This window comes from Rhinoraja longicauda, chromosome 17 (genome assembly GCF_053455715.1).
Source record: "Rhinoraja longicauda isolate Sanriku21f chromosome 17, sRhiLon1.1, whole genome shotgun sequence".
NCBI classification, from domain to species: domain Eukaryota; kingdom Metazoa; phylum Chordata; class Chondrichthyes; order Rajiformes; family Arhynchobatidae; genus Rhinoraja; species Rhinoraja longicauda.
In genome coordinates, this window is record NC_135969.1 from 38757891 (window position 1) to 38783832 (window position 25942).

At 43.4% G+C, this 25942-nt stretch overlaps 1 protein-coding gene across 4 annotated transcripts; it reads right to left on the bottom strand.

Annotated features, from left to right (window-relative positions):
- Window positions 1–3843: 3843 nt before the first annotated feature.
- On the bottom strand, window positions 3844–25257 carry kbtbd8 (kelch repeat and BTB (POZ) domain containing 8). Of its 4 annotated transcripts, none has more exons than XM_078414535.1 (4): window positions 25176–25257; window positions 14689–14896; window positions 12201–13318; window positions 3844–8371 (listed from the first exon to the last, which is right to left on the bottom strand). In XM_078414535.1, the coding sequence occupies exons 1-4, from the start codon at window positions 25189–25191 to the stop codon at window positions 7908–7910; spliced, it is 1806 nt and encodes a 601-aa protein (XP_078270661.1). In that variant the 5' UTR covers window positions 25192–25257; the 3' UTR covers window positions 3844–7907. The 4 variants fall into 4 exon arrangements, with proteins under 4 accessions (XP_078270661.1, XP_078270662.1, XP_078270659.1 ...); XM_078414536.1 differs by having other exon boundaries at window positions 14795–14896; window positions 25176–25203; XM_078414533.1 differs by lacking the exon at window positions 25176–25257 and adding an exon at window positions 20466–20545.
- Window positions 25258–25942: the final 685 nt, after the last annotated feature.

Below are 25942 nucleotides of genomic sequence, written 5' to 3' on the forward strand. Positions count from 1 at the left end.
GTTGTTTATTGCTTGCCAAGTACAATTCCCCTGATGCTTAGCGGTACTCTGACAGCCAATTTGGTAGCTATGATTGTGTCACCATCCCTGAATGTCTGCTGTGATATTATTAGAAATCAATCCATATTCCGTTAAGAGTTACGAGGTCTTTTGTGAGAATGCTGGTAATTTTACCATGAATTCGTCAAGGTGAAATATGGCATACAGCAATGAAGCTCATTTTGCTAGTTTTAATGACACGGTTTATCGTCTGATATATAAAGAAAGATTCAGTGACAGGAGACACAGAATTAGGGGTCAGGCCCAAAGAACTAGTAAATCCGTCACTTGTTTAATGTTTGAAAAGCAGAGAGGATTGTAATCAAAAGTTGAAAGGGACTGTGTAGCCCAGAGCTAACTTGTTTAATCTACTGAAAGCAGTTATAGTGTAATATATGTGGACAACCCTAAATTATTTTTTTTGTGAAATAATAGTTTAATATTTTTAAAAAAGCACATTGGAGTTATTTGCAACTAACCTGTAACACAAAGTGCTGGAGTAACTCAGCAGGTCAGGCAGCATCTCGGGAGGACATGGAAAGGCGACGTTTCAGGTCGGAACCCTTCCTCAGATCATCTATGTTTTCTTGAGAAAACTGTAAGCTTTAAAAAAAGACACAAAGTGCTGCAATAACTCAGCGGGTCAGGCAGCATCTCTGAAGACCAGGAATAGGTGATGTTTCTGGTCGTGACCCCTCTTCAGGCCAATGCTCGTTTGTTAAAGGGCATGACTTTATTGTTTATACTTACTTTTTCCACAGGTTTCTACAGACTTTGCCGATTTATAAGTATATGCGTTAGACTTTGTCTTCTCTACTTTCCGCAGCTCCTACATTCTTTTCCCCATAGTTTTACTCTCTTTAGTTTAGTTTAGTTTAGATACAGCACGGAAACAGGCCTTTCGGCCCACCGAGTCCGCACCGACCAGTGATCGCTGCACATTAACACTATCCTACACATGCTAAGGAGAGTTTACATTTATACCAAGCCAATTAATCTACAAACGTGTACGTCTTTGGAGTGTGGGAGGAAACCGAAGATCTCGGAGAAAACCCACGCAGGTCACGGGGAAAACATGCGAACTCTGTACAGAGAGCACCCATAGTCGGGGTCGAACGCTAGTGCTGCTAGCGCCGTAAGGCAACAACTCTACTGCTGTGCCACCGTGCCACCATTAAAAAAACCTGTGAAAGCATTGCAAATCACTGACAGGAACTTCTGATCTTGAGAACATTGTAACTTTTTCTACTCCACAACTTTAGACTTTAGAGATACAGCACGTAAACAGGACTTTGGGCGTATCAAGTCCGTGCCGACCAGCAATCACCTCATACACTAGCACTATCGTGCACACTAGGGACAATTTACATTTTTTTTTTTACCATAGCCATTAAACTACAAACCTGCATGTCTTTGGTGTGTGGGAGGGAACCGGAGAAAACCCATACGGTCACAGGGAGCACGACAAACTCCGAACAGACAGCATCAGTAGTCAGAATCAAACCCGGGTCTCTGGCACTGTAAGGCAGCTGCCTCTAAATTAGATTTGTCTGATTTCATAAACCAGAATGGTATGCAGAGAAAGGTTTGCAATATGTGAGAGAAGAATTTAAACTTTAGTTCTCCAGTCAAAAATCCACCTCTAACTGCTTGAATGTAAACACCAGAATTTGCGGCCAAATTTTGCTCTTGCACCGAAAACCTCTTTGTTAATGTCATTGTAACTAATAGGGCACTGTTTACAGTTCTGTTACGTGCCATTTCATTAGTTAGGTTCTGAACAGATTTCTAAGTTCACTTTCATCTTCTGCGTGGTTTTGCTTTAAATGAAATATTCTTACTGGATCAAGACCATAATGAATGTTCAAAGACATCGTTTACAGTAATCTAAACTCCTTCTCTTTTCATATCATTTGAGCTAACCAAAATCAGATTTGACATTCAAAATGTCACATTCGAAGATCATGAAACCAGATCGCATGCCCAAATTTACGCAGCTTGTTGCCACTGTAAGAGCAGCCTAAACGTTGCTGCATCAAATATTATCATTTGCAACAGCTATTAATTTTTTTATAGAAACACAGAAAAATAGGTGCAAGGAGTAGGCCATTCAGCCCTTCGAGCCAGCACCGCCATTCAATATGATCATGGCAGATCATCTTAAAAATCAGTACCCCGTTCCTGCTTTTTCCCCCATATTCCTTGGGCCCTTAGAGCTAAATCTAACTCTCTCGTGAAAACACCCGTGAATTGACCTCCACTGCCTCCTGTGGCATAGAATTCCCCAGATTCACAACTCTCTGGGTGAAAAAGTTTTTCCTCATCTCAGTCCTACATGTTATTCTTAAACGTATTCTTAAACTGTGACCCCTGGTTCTGGGAAACATTATACATTTACATTATACATATTTTTCTGCTAACACAGATGTGAACATCAGATGAAGTGTGTTAGGGATGTTTACTAGTTTACAAATGTACGAATGGCTCCACATTAAATGGACAAGGACAGCATTTCAGTAGTTTATGAAAAAATCAATAGAATTATTTTTCCATCCAATCTAATTATTAACAAATATATTTAGGTCTATTCCTCAGGGAACTCCTGGGCCAAACAAGTTAATTGTGTTTTATAATTTTAAGTATGCATTTATCTCCTAATAGACATAAAACTTGAATTTCATTGACATTTTATGCAAAACTTAATCAATATAACCCAATTATTTTTTTACACTTACAAACCATTACCGATGATCCTGATTATGCAAAGCTTCACTGGGTGAATTTTTTCAGATAGAGTACAGGGACTCCATTTTCCTATGAGGATTTTGTCTTCAGTTACTTTCTTAAGTTATGATTAATTGATCAAACCTAGTGATAATGATCATTTCCAGGAAGTTGGTAGTGAGAACTCTTTACAGACTAATGAAAAATGTGCAGTAATACCCGAGAGGGAAAGATGAACATTTTTTGATGCACTCACTTAAATCTTAAGAGCTGGTTCAGTAAAAAAGGTAAACGTGCATATAAGAGGGCACAGTGATGCAGTTGCAGTCTCACAAAGCCAGAGTCCTGGGTTCGATTCTGACCTCAGGTGCTGTCTGTGTGGAGTTCACACATTCTCCCCGTTTCCTCCTGGTGCTCTCTCTGGCTTCCACACACATCCCAAATACTTGTGGGTTTGTAGGTTAGTTGGCCTCTGTATAATTGCCCATGATATGTAGGGAGTAAATGGAATAGTAGAACTAATGTGAATGGATGATCGATCGTCGATGTGGACTCAGTGGGCCAAAGGGCCCAATCCCACGCTGTATCTCAAAACTAAAGTAATACAGAAGTTGAACTCAGCTTTTGAAATTCCCTTGAAATCTTCATACAATATCCATTTGGTTTTAGTATGGTAGGTCGCAGGAGTGAAATGTTAAGTTTAGTTTGGAGATACAGCAAGGAAGCAGGCCTTTCGTCCCAGAGTACGTGCCGACCAGCAATCATCCTATACTTGCGGCATCCTACCCACCAAGGACAATTTACAATCTTTACCAGAGTCAATTAACATACAAACCCCGTACGTCTTTGGAGTGTGGGAGAAAACTGGAGCACCCGGAGAAAACCCATGTGGTCACAGGGAGAATGTACAATCTCCGTACTGACAGCATCCGTAGTCAGGATTTAACCCGGGTCACTGGCGCTGTAAGGCAGCAACTTTACCGCTGCGCCACTGTGCCGCAGAAACAGTTAATGGAAGACACTTAAAATGACTGCATACAGAATTGCAATTTTAAATAAGTCAAATCATTCATCCTTTAATCAGTTTATTTCAAGAATATAGTCTCATTTCATTCCAAGTCACAGTACTTTAAACTACATCATGTATCAAGTAAACCATCTTATCCCGCCTGAACACTAATTCCGAAGCATTCAAATCCTGTGCAAGTGCAGCTAGATGTTCTTTTACATCTCAAAATTCAAGTCATAATCTGAATGTACATTTCAAGTCACAAAAAAATGTTAACTAGAGCTAAATCTTTGCACACAATGGAATGAGCAGCTTTGACAGCTGAAGGAAAGAACACTAAATCTACAGGGCAAATATCTAAATTCTACAAGTGTTATACAAAAACACAGTATTCAACTTCACAAATATCAGAAACCAGCTTTGTAATTTTACAATGCAAGCTAGACAGGTTGAATATCATATGGTGTGATGTGGTTCACTTGCTGAATCAATTCTAGCTAACTGCAGATTAATTTAATTGCCCCCCACCCTCCCCTTCACTTCCCAATGTTGATACCCTCTATAAATAAAGATTGTCCTAAACAGCAGCAATATTGTTTAATTTAGAACAAATTTCTGAAAATTAAATATCTCACTGTATAGTTTCTTACACTTAATGCAACACAACCTGGAAAGGTGCTTAAAAAAGTTAGCAGTTACCAAATTGTAGAGTGGTTAAAAATGCACAAGATTCAAGCTGGACACCATAATGAAAATTTTATGAATCAAAGAAAATAGCAAGTTTGTAACCTGTCAGGGTTTGTGGTGCTGTGTATTTCCAGAGTTGTGGCTAGCTTCATCGATAACTTCTATGCACAACCTTATAGCCAAAATGTTGCTGCCAAACTGTTTTCTGGACCTTTATTATTGCTAATAACCCATTATAATACAGAGCACTTATGCTGAATGTAGGGAATATACTAAATTTTGACATTTAGATTTTAAAATGTAGCTGCCATTTTTATATTTCAGTCCAAAGAAATATTTCATATTACCATCATTGAAGTACGACGTAATTACAGTGGCAGAGAGGACCATCAAGAGGGCTTCAAATAATTCAATAATTCAAGCCCTGTAATGGAAACTGAGCAGTATTGAAATGTTATGGAATCTGGAAAATGAAAAGGCATTAATCCCTTTTAAAATGCACCATGTACATTAAGCACTAACTTTGTGGCCAAGTGTCAGTTTCAAAATAACTTGGAAGACACTTTAAGATGGTGGCTGGCTTACAAGGCAATGAAGTATGAATGCTTCAAGTCTGAATGTTTTCTAGTATTATTGGCAGCTCATGTGCACACGCAAATATTACATCTACGACACAAGTAAGACTTTGCTATATCTAACTTTGTCTCACATAGCAGAGGAAAGCTCTGGAATTCAAAGGTTTAAACACCCACATAGCAACAACAAAAATAGAATTCATCTGTGCTAGCAAATAGAATGAATCAGACTAAGAATTTCAACCAGGAATGAAATATTAATTTTGCTTTAAAATCCAGTTGGAGAACTTCATATCATATCTGGATTTGACCTCAAAATTTCCATTTAATCTGAAGCCTATGACCCTACATTAATCTATGATCAGTCTGCTTCCAAGATTGTTTAATTTGTACTCAGGCCTACAGCTCGACTCCATTTTGCAGTTACGAGCTGAAAAACAAGTTCCCAGTGTCAACCACAGTCTAGCCAAGAGTGTAGACAAATGCACTGCATTATTCAAGAGTCAATCATATTCCCCATATATCTAATTCAACAAGTAATTGTCAATAAACATGGCCAATCCCTCAGAAGTTATCCTAAAGTTCTTTTAATTGCAACGGACTGCATTTTTAAATTAAAGCACAGAAGACACCTTTTGGTCAACTGGATGGAAAAAAAAAATCAGCTTGGCAATATTTATCTTTAGGTCAAGACTTACTGGGTGGAACCAAGATAAAACTGGATTTTATTTACAGACAAATTTAACCAACTGGTTTTGTTAGATTTAAAATGGGTTATCTGGTGTTGTCATTATGCAAGGTCATTTTAAGTAAAATGTCAGGTGATTTTGGCTTTGCATTCTAACCATGAAGAATTCACCCTCAAATGAACTTAAAGATACTCAAGTACATTAGAATTTTCCACCAAGGTATCCAGTCTATTAGAAATCCATTGAATATGGCAAGATGCATTATGCAAAATCAACACCAAAATTGTTCAAATTAGTGCTGCTCATCTGAGATTGAACACGTGAGAGGCAAGTTCACCTTTTCCAAGTAAATTTGAGACTGAAGAGTAAGGATGGAATTTGGGATCATAAGGCAGCAATCCTAAATATGTACAATTTGGTTTCTGCAATATTTTTCCTGGGAAGATATTAATGCCATTTAGTATACATAATCTATTTGCTGCATTTCGCATGTTATCTCCATTCAATTTTAAACAATTTGCATGTTTTGAGAAATGCATAAAATATTGTTGCACCTGCAGTGAATTCCAAATAGGCTCTAGTTCTAGGCTGTACAAAATTAGTTGCATTTAGCTTGTCTTATTTTGTCTTATTTTGACAAAGAACAGTTTGGAAACAGATAAGTTCTAAAACATCGTTTAAGACTAAACTGTGCTAAAAATAGTGCAGATGACATACATAGGTGGTTGACATTTCTAGCCTCAAATGCATCAGAAACAGTTCAACCAAATTCACATTTTATTCCCTTCAGTACACACTTGAAAAGAGTAGAAAAATTATGGTCAAGGATTTAATTTGTACAATAGCGACTGCTGATTACTAGATCAGTCATGGTCTTCTTACAAGGTTTGCACAAAGAAAGCAGATTGAATTTTGCCTGTAATCATCATTTAACATACATTTCAGGCTCCTTATTTCTCTGTCTTTCTATGCATAATTTCTATTAATGCTTTCCCAAAAACTGTTTGCAAAAGGATTTTTGAAATTCATATGTGATATGTACATTTGCAGTGATGAGCAGAATGCATATGGTATTAAAATCAGGGCAGATTAAACTGCGAAACTGTGAATATGAAATTAAACCAAGGGGGGAATGGTTTACATAACAGCCAGTACACCATATTTAGGTGCCAAATAGTTCAAAACAGTTTAAGAGAATCAGAGGGGGAAAAAGATGCAGAGCAAGCACAAAATACAAGCATTTTGTTCCTTGGGAGATTTAATGGGTTTTTTTTTAAGATGCTGTTCTGATTAACAAATGAACCACATTGGATGTTGTGGTACAAATGTAATTGCTCAGGTTCTGTGCCACCACACCAAGAGTGGCAATGAAGCTCAGAGACCAATGTTTTGAAAAAGACCAAATACATCTCCACCCTCCGAGAACTATATACTGGGTTTTTTTGGTAAATGCAACTAAAGTAGTTATATCTGTTTCATTACGTAGCTTGGAATTGACACTTGTTAATTGTGTATTCTCAGTCTTCAAAAGGTGTGTAATTAGAAATGAAAAGTGTTCTCCTTAAGCAATGAATGGGACAGGATGGAAAAAAACAATTCTGTGGGTGCCAATTTCAAGCTTTCTCCTCAGTATATTTAAACTGTTACGTTTGGTCGTCCATGGATGCAGAAACCATTGAACTTCTTTCTCATTCAGATCCAGCCAAAATATCTTCACAATCATGTCAAGTAACTAAACGTAACACACTCAACTCACAAATACAGACACACAATTACAAGCGTCTGCATAACTTAAATTCATACCCGTATCTTAAAGGCTTCAGTTTTTTCATACCAATGGGCAAAGCACATTCTTACTGACAAGCTGAATTTTGCCCGTTAGTCTGCATAGTTTAAAGGTTGCCAGGCAATGGATGACAGCTGTACAAGAAGAAATGCCATTGAAAGAACCAGATAATTTTAAAAAAAGGTAATCCAAGTAAGTAATTGCACTTTTATATTCCCCAGCACCAGTGAAGTTAGTAAAATTGATTAGAAAACTAAACTTTTGAACCAGTTCAAAACACTGCTACTTTCAAAAGCACCCATCCAGTTTCATCAGTGCTTTTAAAACAGTCACTTTCCTCACACAAAATATTGTTAGCCCATGTCACACGTTATTTCATGCAAGATGCCAAAAGTAAATCAAAACACTTTCTGAAGACATTGTGGATAAAGTTTGGCGACAACACATTCAAAATGGCGGCCAAGATCCCATAGCTTGTCTGGCGACTCGTACACTTTCTCCCACTGGTCGGATTCTTCGTCGTACTGGTACAAAGAGTTCTTGCGGCTTGTACGGAAAACATGCTCCTCCACCACCACCTGCGTCGCCCGCACAAAGAGGTGCAGTTTGTTAAGGAGCAGGAAGAGTTTAATGTAGGGGTTTGTGCACTGATCCAATGGGAGATCCTTCTTCCTTATCCATTTATTAAGTTGGATGTCATAAGCCTCGACCGTAAGCATCCGTTGATGTGCTTTGCAAATTCCAGCGACGTAGTAGATAAAATCTTTGCAGGCAGTGGTTAATCCTGCAGATCTAGGCACGCTCATTGGTGTCAGACAACCCCAGTAGTCTTTGTGAGGGTTGTAGCACAGAAAAAACTCCCCTAAAAACAAAACAAATTAAGTTTAGACTTTTTACCCAATTCTTGTTCCTCACAACACTGCATGGGGCTAGTCGGCTGATCGCATCAGTGCCAACTCTTAGTGCATTCCCATCCATCAAAAACTATTGGATAGCAGAACTAATCAGCCTAATATGTTAAAGTTTAATTCACAAATAAAATAATTTAATGCTTCAAGTTAAACTGTGCTGGTGATAACACAAATGTTTAATCCCTCAGCTCCTGAATTCAGCAGTGCTGTGAACTCAATGTATTCCAGACATTGTGTAGGAAGGAACTGGAGATGATGATTTACACCAAAGATAGACACAAAATGCTGGAGTAACTCAGCGGGTTAGGCAGCATCTCTGGAGAAAAGGAATAGATGACGTTTTGAGTCAAGACCCTTCTTCAGACAGAGTTGGGGCAGAGGGAAATGGTATTCTAGACATTTTCTAGAGTGATTCACAGGACGTGTGCTGTGGTCACGAACCTGGCTGAAGCTCATACAAAGTACGGCAAGCTTAATTGTCATACTTTTATAACAAAACCTATGGAATACCTAATGTTTCAGTTGAGGGGAGTGGAATGTACCTACTGCGAAAGTTATGGAACGTACATCATTTTAACAAGCAGTGCTGATTTTTTTCATTCTATGATCATCACAGGAGACATTCACCTCCATAACTGGAGCACTTTGTAGATTTACCAATGATGTATAAACTGCTGAAAAAATACAAGTGCTAGTTTTTCCCCACCTGAATTACAGATACCTGTTAAAAATTAAGACCTGCAGATTCGACTTCATCGGGCATTTTCAGGATATCCAAATCATGCAGCACATTAAAAGTTTGCAAAATATTGCTGGTTCAGGCCCATTAGCTAAATTTTATATCCAACCAGTAGTTTACAACTGTTGATACGCAAGTTACTAATTGACCAAATCAATTGCATGGTAAAATAAATGTATTCTTAAAACATATTTTTGTGCATTAAAATAAAATACTGTTAATAGTCTACATATGCTTGCTTATTTTTTGTTAACTGCATAAAAGAAAGGAATTGCTTAAAAAAAATCAACGATAAAAATTAGCTTTCAATGGACAATAGATGCAGGAGGCCATTCGGCCCTTCGAGCCAGCACTGCCATTCAATGTGATCATTGCTGATCATTCTCAATCAGTACCCCATTCCTGCCTTCTCCCCATACCCTCTGACTCCGCTATCCTTAAGAGCTCTACCTAGCTCTCTCTTTAATGCATTCAGAGAATTGGCCTCCACTGCCTTCTGAGGCGTGTGGCGTGTGTCACGTGTGGCAGCGCCTAACAGCTGCGGCTCGCTGGCAGTCTGTTTGTCCTTTTTTTGTTTGTGTGTTGGTGTTGGGGTGTTTTGTTTTGGTTGTGTATGTGTGGGGGGGGGTGTATGTGTGGGGGGGTGTATGTGGGGGGGGGGGTGGGGGAAATCTTTCTTTTTTTAGGTCTCTTCCTCGGGGCGAGGCTTGGCCGGGGCCTTCCATTGCCCGGTGCGGCTCAGCCACGGGACTGAACAGTGCCCGGTGCGGCGCGGCCGCGGGGCCTTCCATCGCCCGGTGCGGCTCGGCCGCGGGACTGAACAGTGCCCGGTGCGGCTCGGCCATGGGACTGAACAGCGCCCGGTGCGGCGCGGCCGCGGGACTGAACAGTGCCCGGTGCGGCGCGGCCGCGGGGCCTTCCATCACCCGGTGCGGCTCGGCCGCGGGGCCTTTCATCGCCCAGTGCGGCGCGGCCGCGGGAGTGGACTGAACAGCGCCCGGTGCGGCTCGGCCGCGGGACTTTCCATCGCCCGGTGCGGCTCGGCCGCGTGGACTTTCCATCTCCTTGCGGGGGCTGTGCGGGTTGGTCGCCTCGGTAGGGGTCGAGTTGTCTGTACGTGGGAGGGGCATGGGGGAAGAGAGAGGGGAAGTTTTTGGCCTCCATCACAGTGAGGGGGTGTTTGGAGTCACTGTGATGGATGTTTGTGTTGGGGTTGTGTCTTGTGTTTTTTGTACTGCTGGCTAAGTAATCTCGTTGTGAACGAATGACAAATAAAGCTATTTTGGATTTTGGCAGAGAATTCCAGATTCACAACTCTCTGACTGAAAAGGTATGGGACAACCTTTCCACCTTTCCACAAGGTATGGAAGATGATTTAAAAGGAATGGAATGAACAGCCTTAAGGTGATCTAAACTTTTGATTTTGGTCATTCTCCTGAATAAACAGGATATCAAAGTAATACATTTAAAGATGATCAACTACGCTTTCAACTTTAAAATAGATTGTACTTCGAAGCAAACTTCCAGCAGAGAGATTCTCCTTAGTGAAGCAAAATGGAAAATAGGGAGTACAAAGAAAATCACATTGTTGTTAAGCCTGCATCATAAACGAAACGGGAGAAAAAGGGGTGATATTAAACAATTAATGATAACTAAAGTCAGTGCAAAATAGACAGGTAAAGAAGCAAACAAAAATGATTTCAAAGCAATACTCTCACCTTCTTCCCAGTCCCAACTCCACACAATCTAGTCAATTATCCAATTAGTACCACAGTACATCTATCAGCGCCTTATCTAGCTCCTACCAGATGCCAGGTAAAGATTCTGTAATCCATAATTGATACGCTGAGCAGAAGCCACAGCAGTAATCTTAGTACAACTGGGACAATGAAATGATCAACAAAGGTATTCTCAAACCTCTGGTGTCAATCACTGCAATTAAAATCCTATGACTTATGAAAATAGTTCACAAAACATCGGAGCAGAAGTAGGACATTCGGCCCATTGAATCTACTCTGCCAATCAATCACGGCTGATCTATCTTTCCCTCTCAACCCCATTCTCCCTGCCTTCTACTCTGACACCAGTCACTGACACATGTACTAATCAAGAATCTGTCAATCTCTGCATTAAAGATACCCATTAGACTCGGCCTCCACAGCCTTCTGTGGCAATAAATTCCAGATTCACCAATAATGTCCCATTATTAAAATAGTTATGAATTCTACAGATTCACCACCCTCCAACTAAAGAAATTCCTCATCATCTTTCTAAAGGTACGTCCTGTTATTCTAAGGCTATGCCCTCTGGTTCTAGACTCTCTCAATGGTGGAAGAATCCTCTCCACATTCATTCTATCGAGGCCTTTCACTATTCTATGTTTCAATGAACATCCTTCTAAACTCCAGCAAGTACAGGCCCAGTGCCGTCAAACACTCATCAGATGTTAACCCAGTTTTCCCCGGGATCATTCTCGTAAACTATAATAATACAAATATTATATAAATATAGCAAAATAACAAATATAAATATAGCACTACATTACAGCATGGAGTTGGCTTGGGAAAATTTGTACTGGGAATTCAGCTCACTTTCAACAATGTATTTCAACCAATTGGTGACAGGGTGGAGTAAATCAAATCAGAATTGCCAGAACATGGCGGCACGGTGGCGCAGCGGTAGAGTTGCTGCCTTACAGCGCCGGAGACTCAGGTTCGATCCTGACTACGGGCGCCGTCTGTATGGAGTTTGTACGTTCTACCCAAGACCTGCGTGAGTTTTCTCCGAGATCATTGGTTTCCTCCCACAGGTATGTAGGTTAATTGGCTGGGCAAATGTAAAAAAATTGTCCCTAGTGTGTGTAGGATAGTGTTAATGTGCGGGGATCACTGGTCGGCGCGGACCAGGTGGGCCGAAGGGCCTGTTTCCGCGCTGTATCTCTAAATCTAATCTATAGCATTACCAAAACTGAAGTATAGTAGACTGCATATTGAATGGTGATATTAATAACAGCACAAAAAGCAGAACACTGATGACCTTACCTTGCAATACGTAGATATTATCCTGATGCTCCACTGCAGTGTGAAACTCCATAGCAACAGGCATTGGACATACAGCTAACCAGCAGTTGTCCCTGCTGTCGTAGCACTCCATTGATTTTAGTGCATTCCGCCCATCACCTTCATACACACGACCTCCAATTGCATAAATCTTGCTAACACAATAAACTAGCTTACAGCCAATGCGTGCCCTGAGCAACGGAGCTCTGGGCAGCCACCTATTAGCGGCATGGTCGTGCATCCAGAAATCACTCTCTGCCTTGTGATCTATGGAAACGTCACTGTTACTTGGCCTGTAACCTCCTGCAATGTAAATGTCATTGTCAGGCGACACCAGGATTCCCACCTCCCTCAGGTCATTGGGGGGTTTGCATAATTTGAAGACTTCTCCCGTGACGGTATCTAAACAAGGCACAGTTTGTTTCTTCCCTGAGTGTTTGTTGGCAGCCTCGAAGCAGATAATCATCTGGGAGGCAGTCATACCGAGTCTTGGCCTACAGCTGTCCGCCCCTTCACAGTTTCCATCTTCTGAGGAGCTGCAAGCCATAGCCTGTGCAAAAGTGCAAGGGATTTTCTGAAAAAAGTTTTCATCGATCAGAGGTACGCGTATACATTTGGCAAAAATGTCCACAAGATCCGGCTCCCGTTTGTCTCTGTTATGCTCGAGCCACAGAATGATGCTTTCATAAACGTGCTCTTCCTTCTCTACGTTTAAGTCATCACTGTTTAGGATGCTCATGAGCTGGTCTTTAGTCAAATGGAGGAATTCTTGCTCTTTGGCAACACATAATATTTTCTTTCTAATGTAATCTTGCGATTTCTCCTTCAACTCCCTGTGTCCGTAAGCATCAGCAAACATGAAGACCCCGATGGAATTCTGCGGATCCAGTCGGCTGATCATGTATTGGGCACACTGGTCCTGCAAGGAGGGGATTTGGAAGAGACTAGCAGCTGTAAAAAGAGCCTGCACATTGACCTCCGTCAGTAATATTCGGGAAGTGTATGCATAGTCCAACACTAGCCGCATTGCATCCTCTTCCACTCCCACAATCCGCACTCTTCTCTGTGTGCTCTCTGTAAGGCCACTTGTGAACATAGACCTAGAACATAAAAATATTAAATGAATTGAACCCATTCGGAAAAAAAAAATATATAAAAAACAATGCACACAATTATATAAATGCATACAAAGCTTCACAAACCCACATTATAATGCAATACTCAGCAGTTTAGCAATTTATGGAATAACATTAGGGCCATTCTTAGTCATGCGTAACCAAAAATGTGAAATACATCTCTTCTAATTCTGAAACCATTACGTGTATATTGTTTTGTACTGTATATATGACTTATATACGTCAAACTTTATCAAGTGAAATTTCTATATGTTATACTGACAATGTTTAGTGTCAGAGGTCAAATATGACTGGTCACGTGTGTGTCCATGTGAGGTCACACACGTGACTAAGAATGGCCCATTACAGCGTTGTTCTGCACTGAAACACACGTAGCAAAGAGATGACTATCAATGGAGTCTGAAGAAGGGTCCCAACCCAAAACATCACGTTCCCTCCACATTCCCTCCACAGATGCTGCCTGGCCCATTGATTGTTTGCTCAAGATCCCAGCATTACAGTTTAGACAATAGATAACAGGTGCAGGAATAGGCCATTCAGCCATTCGAGCCAGCACCACCATTCAATGTGATGATGGCTGATCATTCTCAATCAGTACCCCGTACCTACCTTCTCCCCATATCTCCCGACTATTAATTTGTTTGATTACAGTGATCGACTGAATTTTGACTCATCGAGAAGGCTTTAAGAGGATGACTGATATTTTCAACTACTCGAAAAGCTGGAAACTCGAAAGTCAGATCTGAAAGAAAGCTTTAATACTGCACTGGGTAAACTAAACAATGGCAATTTTGTACCAGTGTAGGATTTTCCTGGCCCAAATAAGATCATCTAATCATAATAGAAATTTAAAATTAAATTCCACATTCCAAGATTGAACTATTTTACTTACAAATTTCAAGAACCCACCCAAAGTAAAAAGAACCAAACATGATCAAAGACCACTGCATTCAAAAGATGAAGTTTTCAAACTCATAAACTTCCTAAACATGATGGTGAAGGCTCCAAAAAGCAAATTATAAAGACTTTTTCCTCCCATGGATTATACACAGGGCAAGATTAATGAAACTTTGTAACCATATTTAAGTGTAAATCACTTGCAAATATTTAAGTGTAAATATTTAAATGTAAAAACAGTCAACTTAAAAACTCAAATGGCCCACTCATTCAATTACATATCATTTGCACACAGTTGATTAGTTGTAAAATTATCTTTAAAGAACTTAATTCAGATTTAAATAAACTTTCATTGCTCTATTGCCACTGCTTCGATACGCCATAAGCTGGTTTGTAATATTAGTATGCAACTAGCTACCAAAACAGCAAAAGCGTACCTAAAGTAAGGACTAATTGCAGCGAGTACATTTCGGTGACAGGAAAACGTATTTCCATGATCTACCTCCACCACAATGTCTGTCAGCTGCTGTTCATCGTACATACATTTAAGCTGCTGCAGTATGCAACATGCATGTGAAGGATCCATCCCGACATTCTGGCTTTGACTTGAAATTCCATTGTGTCCCAGTAAAAACTTGTTCAATTCTGTGGAAAAATACATACATATACTCATTGCTAATCAGAAAATCATTTAAAATATATTCGCATTCAGTTTTTGACCTTAGTTTAGTTTAGTTTAGAGATACAGCACGGAAACAGGTTCTTCGGCCCACCATGCCCGCACCAACCAGCGATCCCCGCACACTATCCTACACACACCAGACACATTTTTTACATTTCTACCAAGCCAATTAATCTATAAACCTGTACGTCTTTGGAGTGTGGGAGGAAACAAAAGATCTCGGAGAAAACCCACGCAGGTCATGAGGAGAACGTACAAACTCTGCACTGCAAGCACCCATAGTCAGGATCAAACCCAGGTCTCTGGCGCTGTAAGGCAGTAGCTCCACTGCTAAGCTACCGTGCCGCCAGGAAATACATTTAAATATTAAACAAGCATGATTATAAATAGACAAATCTACAACATTTCACAGAAAGGCTAATTTCAAGATTTGCTTGAAAGGAGGATTCTTGGGTCCAAAATAGTAATCTCTTCTTTTAGATGGTGATGAAAGATGATATCTATTTCAAGTGGTTTTGCTTTTATTCCAGGGGCACATGGAGAATGAATATAGAAATGATTGCATATTCCTTTAATCCCAAGGCCAAGTTGCAACACATTATTGTGATTCAACAACAAACTATGCCACATACAATCACAATTTTCAGCACACTTTCATGACAAGGCTTACACTGTACAGACCTGCAAAATAAAAAGGCGTCACTTCTAATTTCAATTTGCAAACACTTTATAGGGCAACGCCTTAAAAGCGGACTTAACTTTTTAAATCAGACAAGTCTAGCTATTGCATATTCAGGGTCAATCTTCATTTATTAAGGGAATGAGGTCGTGCTGATTGGATTAATTGCTGGTATCGATAGCAAGTTGATGAAATAATATAAAAATGTGTTCAGGATTAGTCATTTATAATTCATCAAAATAGAGAAAACAGGAGCAAGATTTTAATATTCAGTTAATCAAGCCCTGGATCCAGAACAGGAAATGGAACAAATTTTACATAGCTCAGTACAATCACAAGACATCATGAAAGAAGAATTACTTTTAAGTGCAATTATAGAGTGTAATTATTTTTCCTGCAGCCAATTCAAGGTCAGCTTCAGTTATTTGACATGGCTGAAAAAGAAATCCCCCAAACAGCAAAAGAGAGCTGCTCTATAAATCTGGCCTATCCCATCTTATTCAACAAAATCTGAAAATTAAAAAAAAAATCTCACCAAGCAAGGTGTCATTTGCTATACAAGTATTGTCCAGATTCACATGCTGAAGATAGATTAGAATCTGCAATAACTGTGAACTAGCAACCCAAAACCTAATATCTTCCAAATACCTGTTTCAAGCTAAAACACATGCCCAAGAATGGATGGATGTCTGTTCACTACTTCTGCTCAAAGATATACAAACACCGTGTGGGCAAAAAACTACCAATGGTTATGTCCCAATCTTTAAGAATTTTTTTCCAAGATCCTAATTATTGTTCTTCCATATATCATTAGTGACCTGGTTTGGGTGCTTGGTTTTCAATTACACTAACCTTGTACCAGTCTCCCTCAACCCAGCCATGTCATTGCTAAATATGACACAAAGGCATCCGATTATTTTCTGCTGTGCTTCAGTTAAACAAGACATTGAATACTTAAGACTAAAGATGTCTAAATTTCTTTGTATTCCAAACCACAGTGAAAGGAGCAATTTTATTAAAAGCTGGGCACTTCAGATTTTAATCTTCAAGGAAATATCTGCATGCAAAAAATCCAATTCATATTATTTAATAAAGAAAAGAATAAAACAGGTTTGGATGCATTCTTAATTTTTACACAGAATGTTTTAAGGCAAAAAGATAGACAAAAATAGAACAATGTGGTAACCTAGACTGCAGATAAAAAAAAAAATTTTAGAGTTGGAAGGCAGGCTAATGCACTCGGAAATGTGAACATCCAATACAATTATGTTAGATTAAAGCAGAACCAGTGACGAAAACATTTTGATAATATTGCCAACACCTTTTGGGGTTTTATTGAGTCTGGACCTCATCTTTTGCAGATGGTGGAATCAGGTGCTTAAGGAACTGATAAGAATTTTCAGTGAGAGGAATTCCAAGGATTAGGATCGGGAAAACCAAATATATAGCTGTTCATGACAGACCAATTCTCAATTCTCAAAAGACGCAGATGGAAAAGCATACGAGGGATACAATGTGGGATAAGATATTAGAGCTCAGGGTGGGTGCAAGATTATGGTTTTGTTTTAAGGGGAGGGGCAAGAAGAAATTGTTGGAGTGAAAGGATTTGAAAGCAAGACTAATTTTTATCTCATGGCACTGCTCCACCTTGAGCCACAGTTGTTGCGAGCCCAGACAAAATACAAAAATTAGGTAGTACAAGGTAAGACAAAGGCAGCACAGTTTCAGAACCACAAGGTTACAGAAGGTACAATAAAAGCATTGGGATAATCAAATCTAAGGGCAATTAAAAACATGATGCTTTTCAATCGAGGAGCAAAGATTTGGGTGGTATTGGTCATCATTGTTGGCAAGATGGAAAAAGACTGCCAAAAAGTGAAGCTGGCGCTCCAAACCCCACACGGAGGTAAAAATGACAAGTGCCGTAAGGAGTCAGGTTCAGCAAAAACACAAAGAGAGCAAGAATCAGAGGCTGCAGAACAAAGTTTATGACACCAAGGAGAATGCTTTTCTGTGCTCAGTATTAAATTGGAAGAATCTCTGCCCACCAATCAATCTAAAGAGTGAAGAAATCAAGATGGTGACAACATGGAACCATGCAGTTGTTTGTTTCAGATGATGTTACAGAGGGGCTATATATGGATGAAAAAACACAAGAACTAAAGATAGAGTATAGACGTTAGGAGGTCATGTCGCAGTTGTATAAGACGTTGGTGAGGCCACATTTAGAGTAATGTGTTCAGTACGGCACCATGTTATAGGAAAGATGCTGTCAAGCTGGAAAGGGTACAGAGAAGATTTATGAGGATGTTGCCAGGACTAGGGGATCTGAGCTATAGAGAGAGGTTGAGTAGGCTGGGACTCGATTCCTTGGAGCGGAGGATGAGGGGTGATCTTATTGTGTATAAAATCATGAGAGGAACAGATCGGGTAGATGCACAGAGTCTCTTGCCCAGAGTAGGTGAATCGAGGATCAGGGGACATAGGTTTAAGGTGAAGGGGAAAAGATTTAATAGGAATCTGAGGGGTAACTTTTTCACACAAAGGGTGGTGGGTGTATGAAACAAGCTGCCAGAGGTAGTTGAGGCAGAGACTATCCCAACATTTAAGAAACAGTTAGACAGGTACATGGATAGGACAGGTTTGGAGGGATATGGACCAAACGCAGGCAGGTGGGACTATAGTGTAGATAGAATCTGTTGGCCGGTGTGGGCAAGTTGGGCCGAAGAGTCTTTTTCCACTGTATCACCATTCTATGACTTTATGAGATCCTTTGGGGAGACTGTAACTATAGTGGGAAAAGGTCTACAGATTATAAAAGGACACCCAAGTTTTAAACTGGTCTTCTGATTAGTAGCAAGGCCAAGCTAATCAGCAGCTTGCACAATTTTCTAAAACAAACATGGAGAAGTTATGACAAAATGATTAGATTCATTTAGTGGAAAATGTTTGGTTATGCAAGAATATCTAAAAACACACATCCCCCTGCCTGGATCAAGAATGAAGAGATAAATAAAAATTGTAATATTTAAGAACTTCGCTGTAGGCATGTTTGCGAAAAGATGTGGAATTCAGAACTGGAGCTAACTGATGGAGATTGTTTCAATGGTTAGGGAAAGAGGTGGTTGAAGTTGATAAGGAAATACAAGTCAATATAAATCCAACGGTCAACAGCATTTGAATGATGCAATCCCTCCAAGTCAGAATAACATCTACAAGAAAAAGCATTTAAAGCAAGACAATTTCTCCATTAAATATAACCATAAAATGCCCTAAACATTCTCAAGACAACATCCAAAGCAACAGAACCCCACTGAGTTATGGGTTTGCAGAGAATAATTGGGTCAGTTAGTTGTCTACCTTATAAATACAGTACATATTTTGTATTAACATGTGGCTTCTGAAGAAGGGTCCCAACCCAAAATGTCTCCTGTCCATTCCCTCCACAGATGCTGCCTGATCCTCCAGCAGTTTATGTTTCGCTTCCCAAATTAAAGTTGAACTTCAGCTGACCTTGTAGTCACACAACACGGAAAAAGGCCCTTCAGTCCAGCTCGCCCATGCCGACCACGATGTCCCATGCTCGTCCCATTTGCCTCATATCCCTCTAAAACTTTCCTATCTATGTAACTGTCCAAGTAACTTGGTCAGCATGGACGAGTTATGCCAAAGGGCCTCATTTTCTAGCCTTAGGATATGGGTCGAATACAGGCAAATGAGACTGACTTAGACAGTGCTTCTTGGTCAGCAAGGATAAGTTGAGGCGAAGGGTTTTTGTGCTCCATGACTCTGAGACTAAGAAACCATATCCTTTTAAACGTTCCTAGCCATCTACCTGCCCATATCCCTCTAACCTTTTCCTCTCTATAAACCTGTTCAAGTGTATTTTAAATACTACTATAGTACCTGCCCCAACTATCCATATTCATCCCTCTAACCCAACAGCCCATATCCCTCTAACTTGTTCCTTTCTATGAACCAAAGATGGACACAAAATGCTGGAGCAACTCAGGGCGTCGGGCAGAATCTCTGGAAAAAATGAATATGTGATGTTTTGGATCGAGACGCTTCTTCAGACTGACCTCTCCATGAACCTGTCCAATTATCTTTTAAATACTTGCATAGTACCTGCCCCCCACCTACCCTCTCTCTACCCCTTTCCAATCTATGTATTTGTCCAAGTATATTTTAGATACTTTTCTATATCTATACATCTCCCCAATTGTCTGTTAAATACTTTTATAGCACCTGTCCATATTTCTCTAACCTTGACCTCACAATGTACATGTCCAGGTGCCTTTTAAATAATTTTAGAACACCTGCCCCAACTACCCATGTCCCTCTAAACCCATTTCTCTCTATGAATCAAAGATGGACACAAAATGCAGGCAGCATCTCTGGATGGGGGGAGAATGAGGGGGAGGGGGGGGGAATGAGGGGGAATGAGGGGGAGAATGAGGGAGAGGGGGGGAGAATGAGGGAGGGGGGGGAGAATGAGGGAGGGGGGATGGAGAATGAGGGATGGAGAATGAGGGGGGGAGAATAAGGGAGAGGGGGGAGAATGAGGGAGAGGGGGGAGAATGAGGGAGAGGGGGAGAATGAGGGAGAGGGGGGAGAATGAGGGAGAAGGGGGGAGAATGAGGGAGAAGGGGGGAGAATGAGGGAGAAGGGGGGAGAATGAGGGAGAAGGGGGGAGAATGAGGGAGGAGGGGGGAGAATGAGGGAGGAGGGGGGAGAATGAGGGAGAGGGGGGGAGAATGATGCCAAGGTCTTTAGCATGTTTGATGCCAAGAATGGGTTTTGGCATGTGGAACTGGATGATGAGAGTTCTCAGCTTACGACATTTAACACACCATATGGTAGATATAGGTGGAGAGGCATGCCGTTTGGTCTGTCCACGGCCCCTGAGGAGTTCCAGCGACGACAGAACCAAGTGCTGGAGGGCCTGGAAGGAGTGAGGTCTGTTGCTGACGACACCCTAGTGTTTGGGAAAGGAAAAACGGCAGAGGAAGCAGAAAGAGACCATGACAGGAAGGTTAAAGCTCTGATGGAGAGATGTCGTGACCGTCACCTGAAGCTGAACAGAGAGAAGGCAACGCTGAAGGTGAAGGAAGTCACTTTCATAGGACATAGAGTCTCTGCTGTAGGACTGAAACCAGATCCAGGGAAGGTAGAAGCAGTGCTACAGATGCCTAACCCAAAGGATGTCCAAGGAGTTCAGCGATTTATTGGGTTTGTTAACTACTTGAGCAAATTCCTTCCAAGGTTTAAGCGACCTATGTGAACCGCTACACAAGCTGAAACAGAAGGATGTAGTTTGGTGGTGGGCACAGGTGCATGACAGGGCGGTGATGGACATAAAGCTAGTAACTGCCGAGCCAGTACTCAGATACTATGATACATCCAAGGAGCTGACAGTACAGGCCGACGCGTCAGAAACTGGACTTGGTGCGGAGCTGATGCAGGAGGGCCATCCAGTTGCCTACGCCAGCAGGGCCCTGACGGATGCGGAGACCAGATATGCACAAATAGAAAAAGAATTGCTGGCAGTGATGTTTGGTCTAGAGAGGTTCCATGTGTACACATATGGAAGGCCAGTGAATGTGCAGTCAGACCATAAGCCACTGGAGATAATCGCCACAAAACCACCTCATCGTGCACCAAAGAGATTGCAGAGGATGCTGGTGAGGATGCAGACCTATGATGTGACAATAAGATACAGACCAGGGAAGGTGATGCAGCTTGCAGACACGCTGAGCAGAGCATATATTCAGACTGGCAAGACTGACAAGACCATGAGAGAACTGGAGACTGTAAACCTGGCAAGGCACATCCCAATAGCACAGCCTCTGCTAAATGGCATAAGGGATGCAACAGAAACAGATGAGACTATGCAGAAACTGCAAGAGGTGATCAAACGAGGCTGGCCAGAGAACAAGAAGGAGGTTGACCCAGAACGTATTTCCTATTTCCATGTGAAGGACGAGCTGAGTGTTGGAGATGGCCTCATATTTAGGGCAGAGAGAGTAATCATCCCTAAAGCCAGGAGACGCGACATGCTCGCATGAGTACATGATTCCCACATTGGGTTGAATGGCTGTCTAAGAAGGGCAAGAGAATGTCTGCACTGGCCCGGAATGAGTGCAGAAATCAAGGACTTCGTACAGAAATGTGAGACATGTCCAGCTCAAGGCAAAGAGCAACCAAAAGAAACACTGCATTCCCATGAAATTCCAGAGAGACCATGGGCGAAGGTGGGTGCAAATTTGTTCCACTTGGATGGAAGAAACTATTTGGTCACTGTGGACTATTTCTCAGGATATTGGGAAATAGACTATCTAGAGAAAACACTGGCAGAGAGTGTTATCCATAAAATCAAAGGCCAGTTCGCAAGATATGGAATATCAGATCAGCTCATCACAGATAATGGGCCACAGTTCATAGCTGAGGAGTTCAAGAGATTTACCAAGAAGTGGCAGTTTGAGCATACGAGCGCATCACCCTATTATCCACAGAGTAATGGAAAGGCGGAGAGCAGTGTGAAAGTTGCGAAGTCATTGCTGAGGAAGGCTAAGGCTGCCGGAGCTGACCCTGACCTGAGCATACTAGCTTTTCGCAACACACCAACACATGGCATGAGTAGCAGTCCAGTTCAAAGATTGATGAATAGACGTACCAGGACCATTCTACCGACTACTCAGAGGCTGCTCAAACCTGAAATTCAGAAAAAGTAGATGAGTTGAGAGAAGCTTGAGACAAACAAGCAGACTACTACAACAGAGGATCTCAAGATCTGATTCCCCTGAAAGCTGGCCTTCCAGTTCGAGTGAAGCAGACCGATGATCGACATCAGCCCTGGAGGAAGGCTGTGGTTGGAGGCCGTGTTGCGCAACCCAGATCTTATGAAGTCAGAACCAAGGACGGCGTTATCGATCGTCTGAATCGGCGACATCAGAGGAAGACCAACGAGCCATTTCATCGCGTTGATGTTGACCTGGATGACCTGGTGACGTCACCTGAACCGGAGCGAGAAAAGCGACCTATGAGCCGACCACCGGTCCCCAGGGAGCATCAAACCCTGACAACAAGGTCTGGTAGATGCGTTCGAAAACCACACCATCTGCAGGATTATGCGCCCAAATAAGGATAGGGCCTGTACATGTAGTTGAGTATAGATATAATGGCTATTAGGTTATGTTTAAAAAGTTAATGTTATATTTGTAAAGGCTATTAGGTAGTGTTTAAAAAGTTAATGTTATATTTTCGGTTATAGTTTGATATGCATGGTTTTACGTAGAAATAGTGGTAATGGCCATTGTAAAACTAAATAAATAAACAAACAAATTAATAAATAAAAAGGGGAAAGGGAATGAGGAACCAGACATGTGGTGTTCAAAGTTTAGATAATTCCGAGCACGGAACTGTCGCAGATCCAAGGGAGGAAAATTTGGAAGCTACCACGGAAATGGATTGTCAAAGGCATGTGGGAAAATGGACTGTTGGAGAGATGTTGGACTCAGTGAAATGAGATGCCATGGAAGAATTTAATTTATGGCTATACATGTAAAGTTCCTGTACATATCTGTTTTGTAAATAAAGGGGGATGTTATGGGAGTAGCACCGGGGATATATTACCCATGAGGCAGAAGCCAAGGAGATCCTGAATTAAAAATGGCTGAACCCAAGACCCGAGTGTAAAGCCTCTGTTAATTAGTTGTGTAGCTGTAATGGAGCAGGTTACACAAAGGAAACACACTAACAAAACAGGGGGAGGATGAGGGGAGTGGGGGGGGAGAATGAGGAGAGTGGGGGGGGGGGGAGGATGTGCGGAGTGGGGGGGATGAGGGGGGGAGGATGAGGGGAGTGGGGGGGGAGGATGAGGGGAGTGGGGGGGGAGGATGAGGGGAGTGGGGGGGGAGGATGAGGGGGAGGGGGGAAGAATGAGGGGGAGGGGGGAAGAATGAGGGGGAGGGGAAGTATGAGGGGAGTGGGGGGGGGGTATGAGGTGAGGGGGGGATGAGGGGAGTGGGGGGATGAGGGGTGGGGGGGATGAGGGGAGGGGGGGATGAGGGGAGTGGGGGGGATGAGGGGAGTGGGGGGGATGAGGGGGAGAATGAGGGGAGGGAGAGAATGAGGGGGATGAGGGGAAAGATGAGGGGAGAGGATGAGGGGAGTGGGGGGTGAGGGGAGGATGAGGGGAGTGGGGGTAGGATGAGGGGAGAATGAGGGGGAGGGGAGGATGAGGGGTGGGGGAGGATGAGGGGTGGGGGGGATGAGGGGGAGGATGAGGGGAGTGGGGGTAGGATGAGGGTAGTGGGGGGAGGATGAGGGAAGTGGGGGGGATGAGGGGGAGGGGGAGGATGAGGGGAGTGGGGGGGTGAGGGGAGGATGAGGGGAGTGGGGGTAGGATGAGGGGAGAATGAGGGGGAGGGGAGGATGAGGGGAGTGGGGGGGATGAGGGGGAGGGGGGAGGATGAGGGGAGTGGGGGGGATGAGGGGAGTGGGGGTAGGATGAGGGGAGTGGGGGTAGGATGAGGGTAGGATGAGGGGAGTGGGGGGGAGGATGAGGGGAGTGGGGGGGATGAGGGGAGTGGGGGGGATGAGGGAGGATGAGGGGAGTGGGGGGGATGAGGGAGGATGAGGGGAGTGGGGGGTAGGATGAGGGGAGAATGAGGGGGAGGGGAGGATGAGGGGAGTGGGGGGGATGAGGGGGAGGATGAGGGGAGTGGGGGGGATGAGGGGAGTGGGGGTAGGATGAGGGGAGTTGGGGGTAGGATGAGGGGAGGATGAGGGAAGTGGGGGGGATGAGGGAGGATGAGGGGAGTGGGGGGGATGAGGGAGGATGAGGGGAGTGGGGGGGATGAGGGGAGTGGGGGGGGTGAGGGGAGGATGAGGGGAGTGGGGGTAGGATGAGGGGAGAATGAGGGGGAGGGGGAGGGGAGGATGAGGGGAGTGGGGGGGATGAGGGAAGTGGGGGGGATGAGGGGAGTGGGGGGGATGAGGGGTGGGGGTAGGATGAGGGGAGAATGAGGGGGAGGGGAGGATGAGGGGAGTGGGGGGGATGAGGGAAGTGGGGGGGATGAGGGGAGTGGGGGGGATGAGGGGAGTGGGGGGGATGAGGGGAGAATGAGGGGGAGGGGAGGATGAGGGGAGTGGGGGGGATGAGGGAGGATGAGGGGAGTGGGGGGGGGTGAGGGGAGGATGAGGGGAGTGGGGGGAGGATGAGGGGAGAATGAGGGGGAGGGGGAGGGGAGGAGGGGAGTGGGGGGATGAGGGGGAGGGTGTTTGTGGGGTGAGGGGAGGCTGGGACTGGGCCCCAACACCCCGCTCCCTCCTCTACTACGCCAGGCCGGGGCTGGAGGCCCGTATCCCGGCCCCGCCATTGTTTCCCGGCCCGGCGCGGGCGGGCGCCGCGGTCGGTCGGTCGGTCTCTCTTTCTCTCTCTCTCTCTCTCTCTCTCTTTCTCTCTCTCTCCCTCCCTCTTTCCCCCTCTCTCTCCCTCCCTCACAGACCGAGGCCACGGCCACTCTCCCCGGGCCGGCCCGGCCGCCATCACCACTCACCCGCTGCTGCAGCCATTCTCCCGCCGCGAGTGACGCCCCTTCACCTCCTTACGTGCCCGCCTCACTCCGCGTGCGTGCGTGCGTGCGCGCCCCCGTCGCACTCCTCGTGCGTGCGCGGCCCGTTGCGCGGCCCGTCCGCGTGCGTGCGTGCGCGCCCCCGTATTGGAGACGCGCACGCTGTGTTGTCCTCCTTTAATCCCGAGGCCTAACCCGTGACGTCATGTCCTCTTACCAGCAGGTACAATATCTTACACCTCCCTTCTTTCATATAAGGGAAATACATCTGTAAAACATAACGCATCACAACAAGGCACAACAACTTCAGAAAGACACAAAATGCATGGAGTACCTCGGCAGATCAGGCAGCATCTCTGAAGAACGTAAATATGTGACGTTTCATGCTGGGACCCTTCTCCAGAGATGTTGCCTGATACATTGAGTTACTCCAGCACTTTTTGATCCCCTTCTCCCCAGCCAGATATAGGTTCTGACAGTCGCTGTGAATACAGCGGTGACTGACCCATGGGGATTGCTTAGCTCAGGCAGAAATTCAAGACTGAGCTTGCAAAGGCATGAGTCACAATAACAGGAGAGGCTGATTACTAAATGCTCATCCATCCATCAGGGCATGAGGATAGAAGGAGAAGGGTCATAAGGTCACATGGCCATAAGGAATAGTAGAATTAGGCCCATCAAGTCTTCTCCGCCATTCAATCATGGCTGATCTATCTCTTCCCCCTAACCCCATTCTCCTGCCTTCTCCCCAT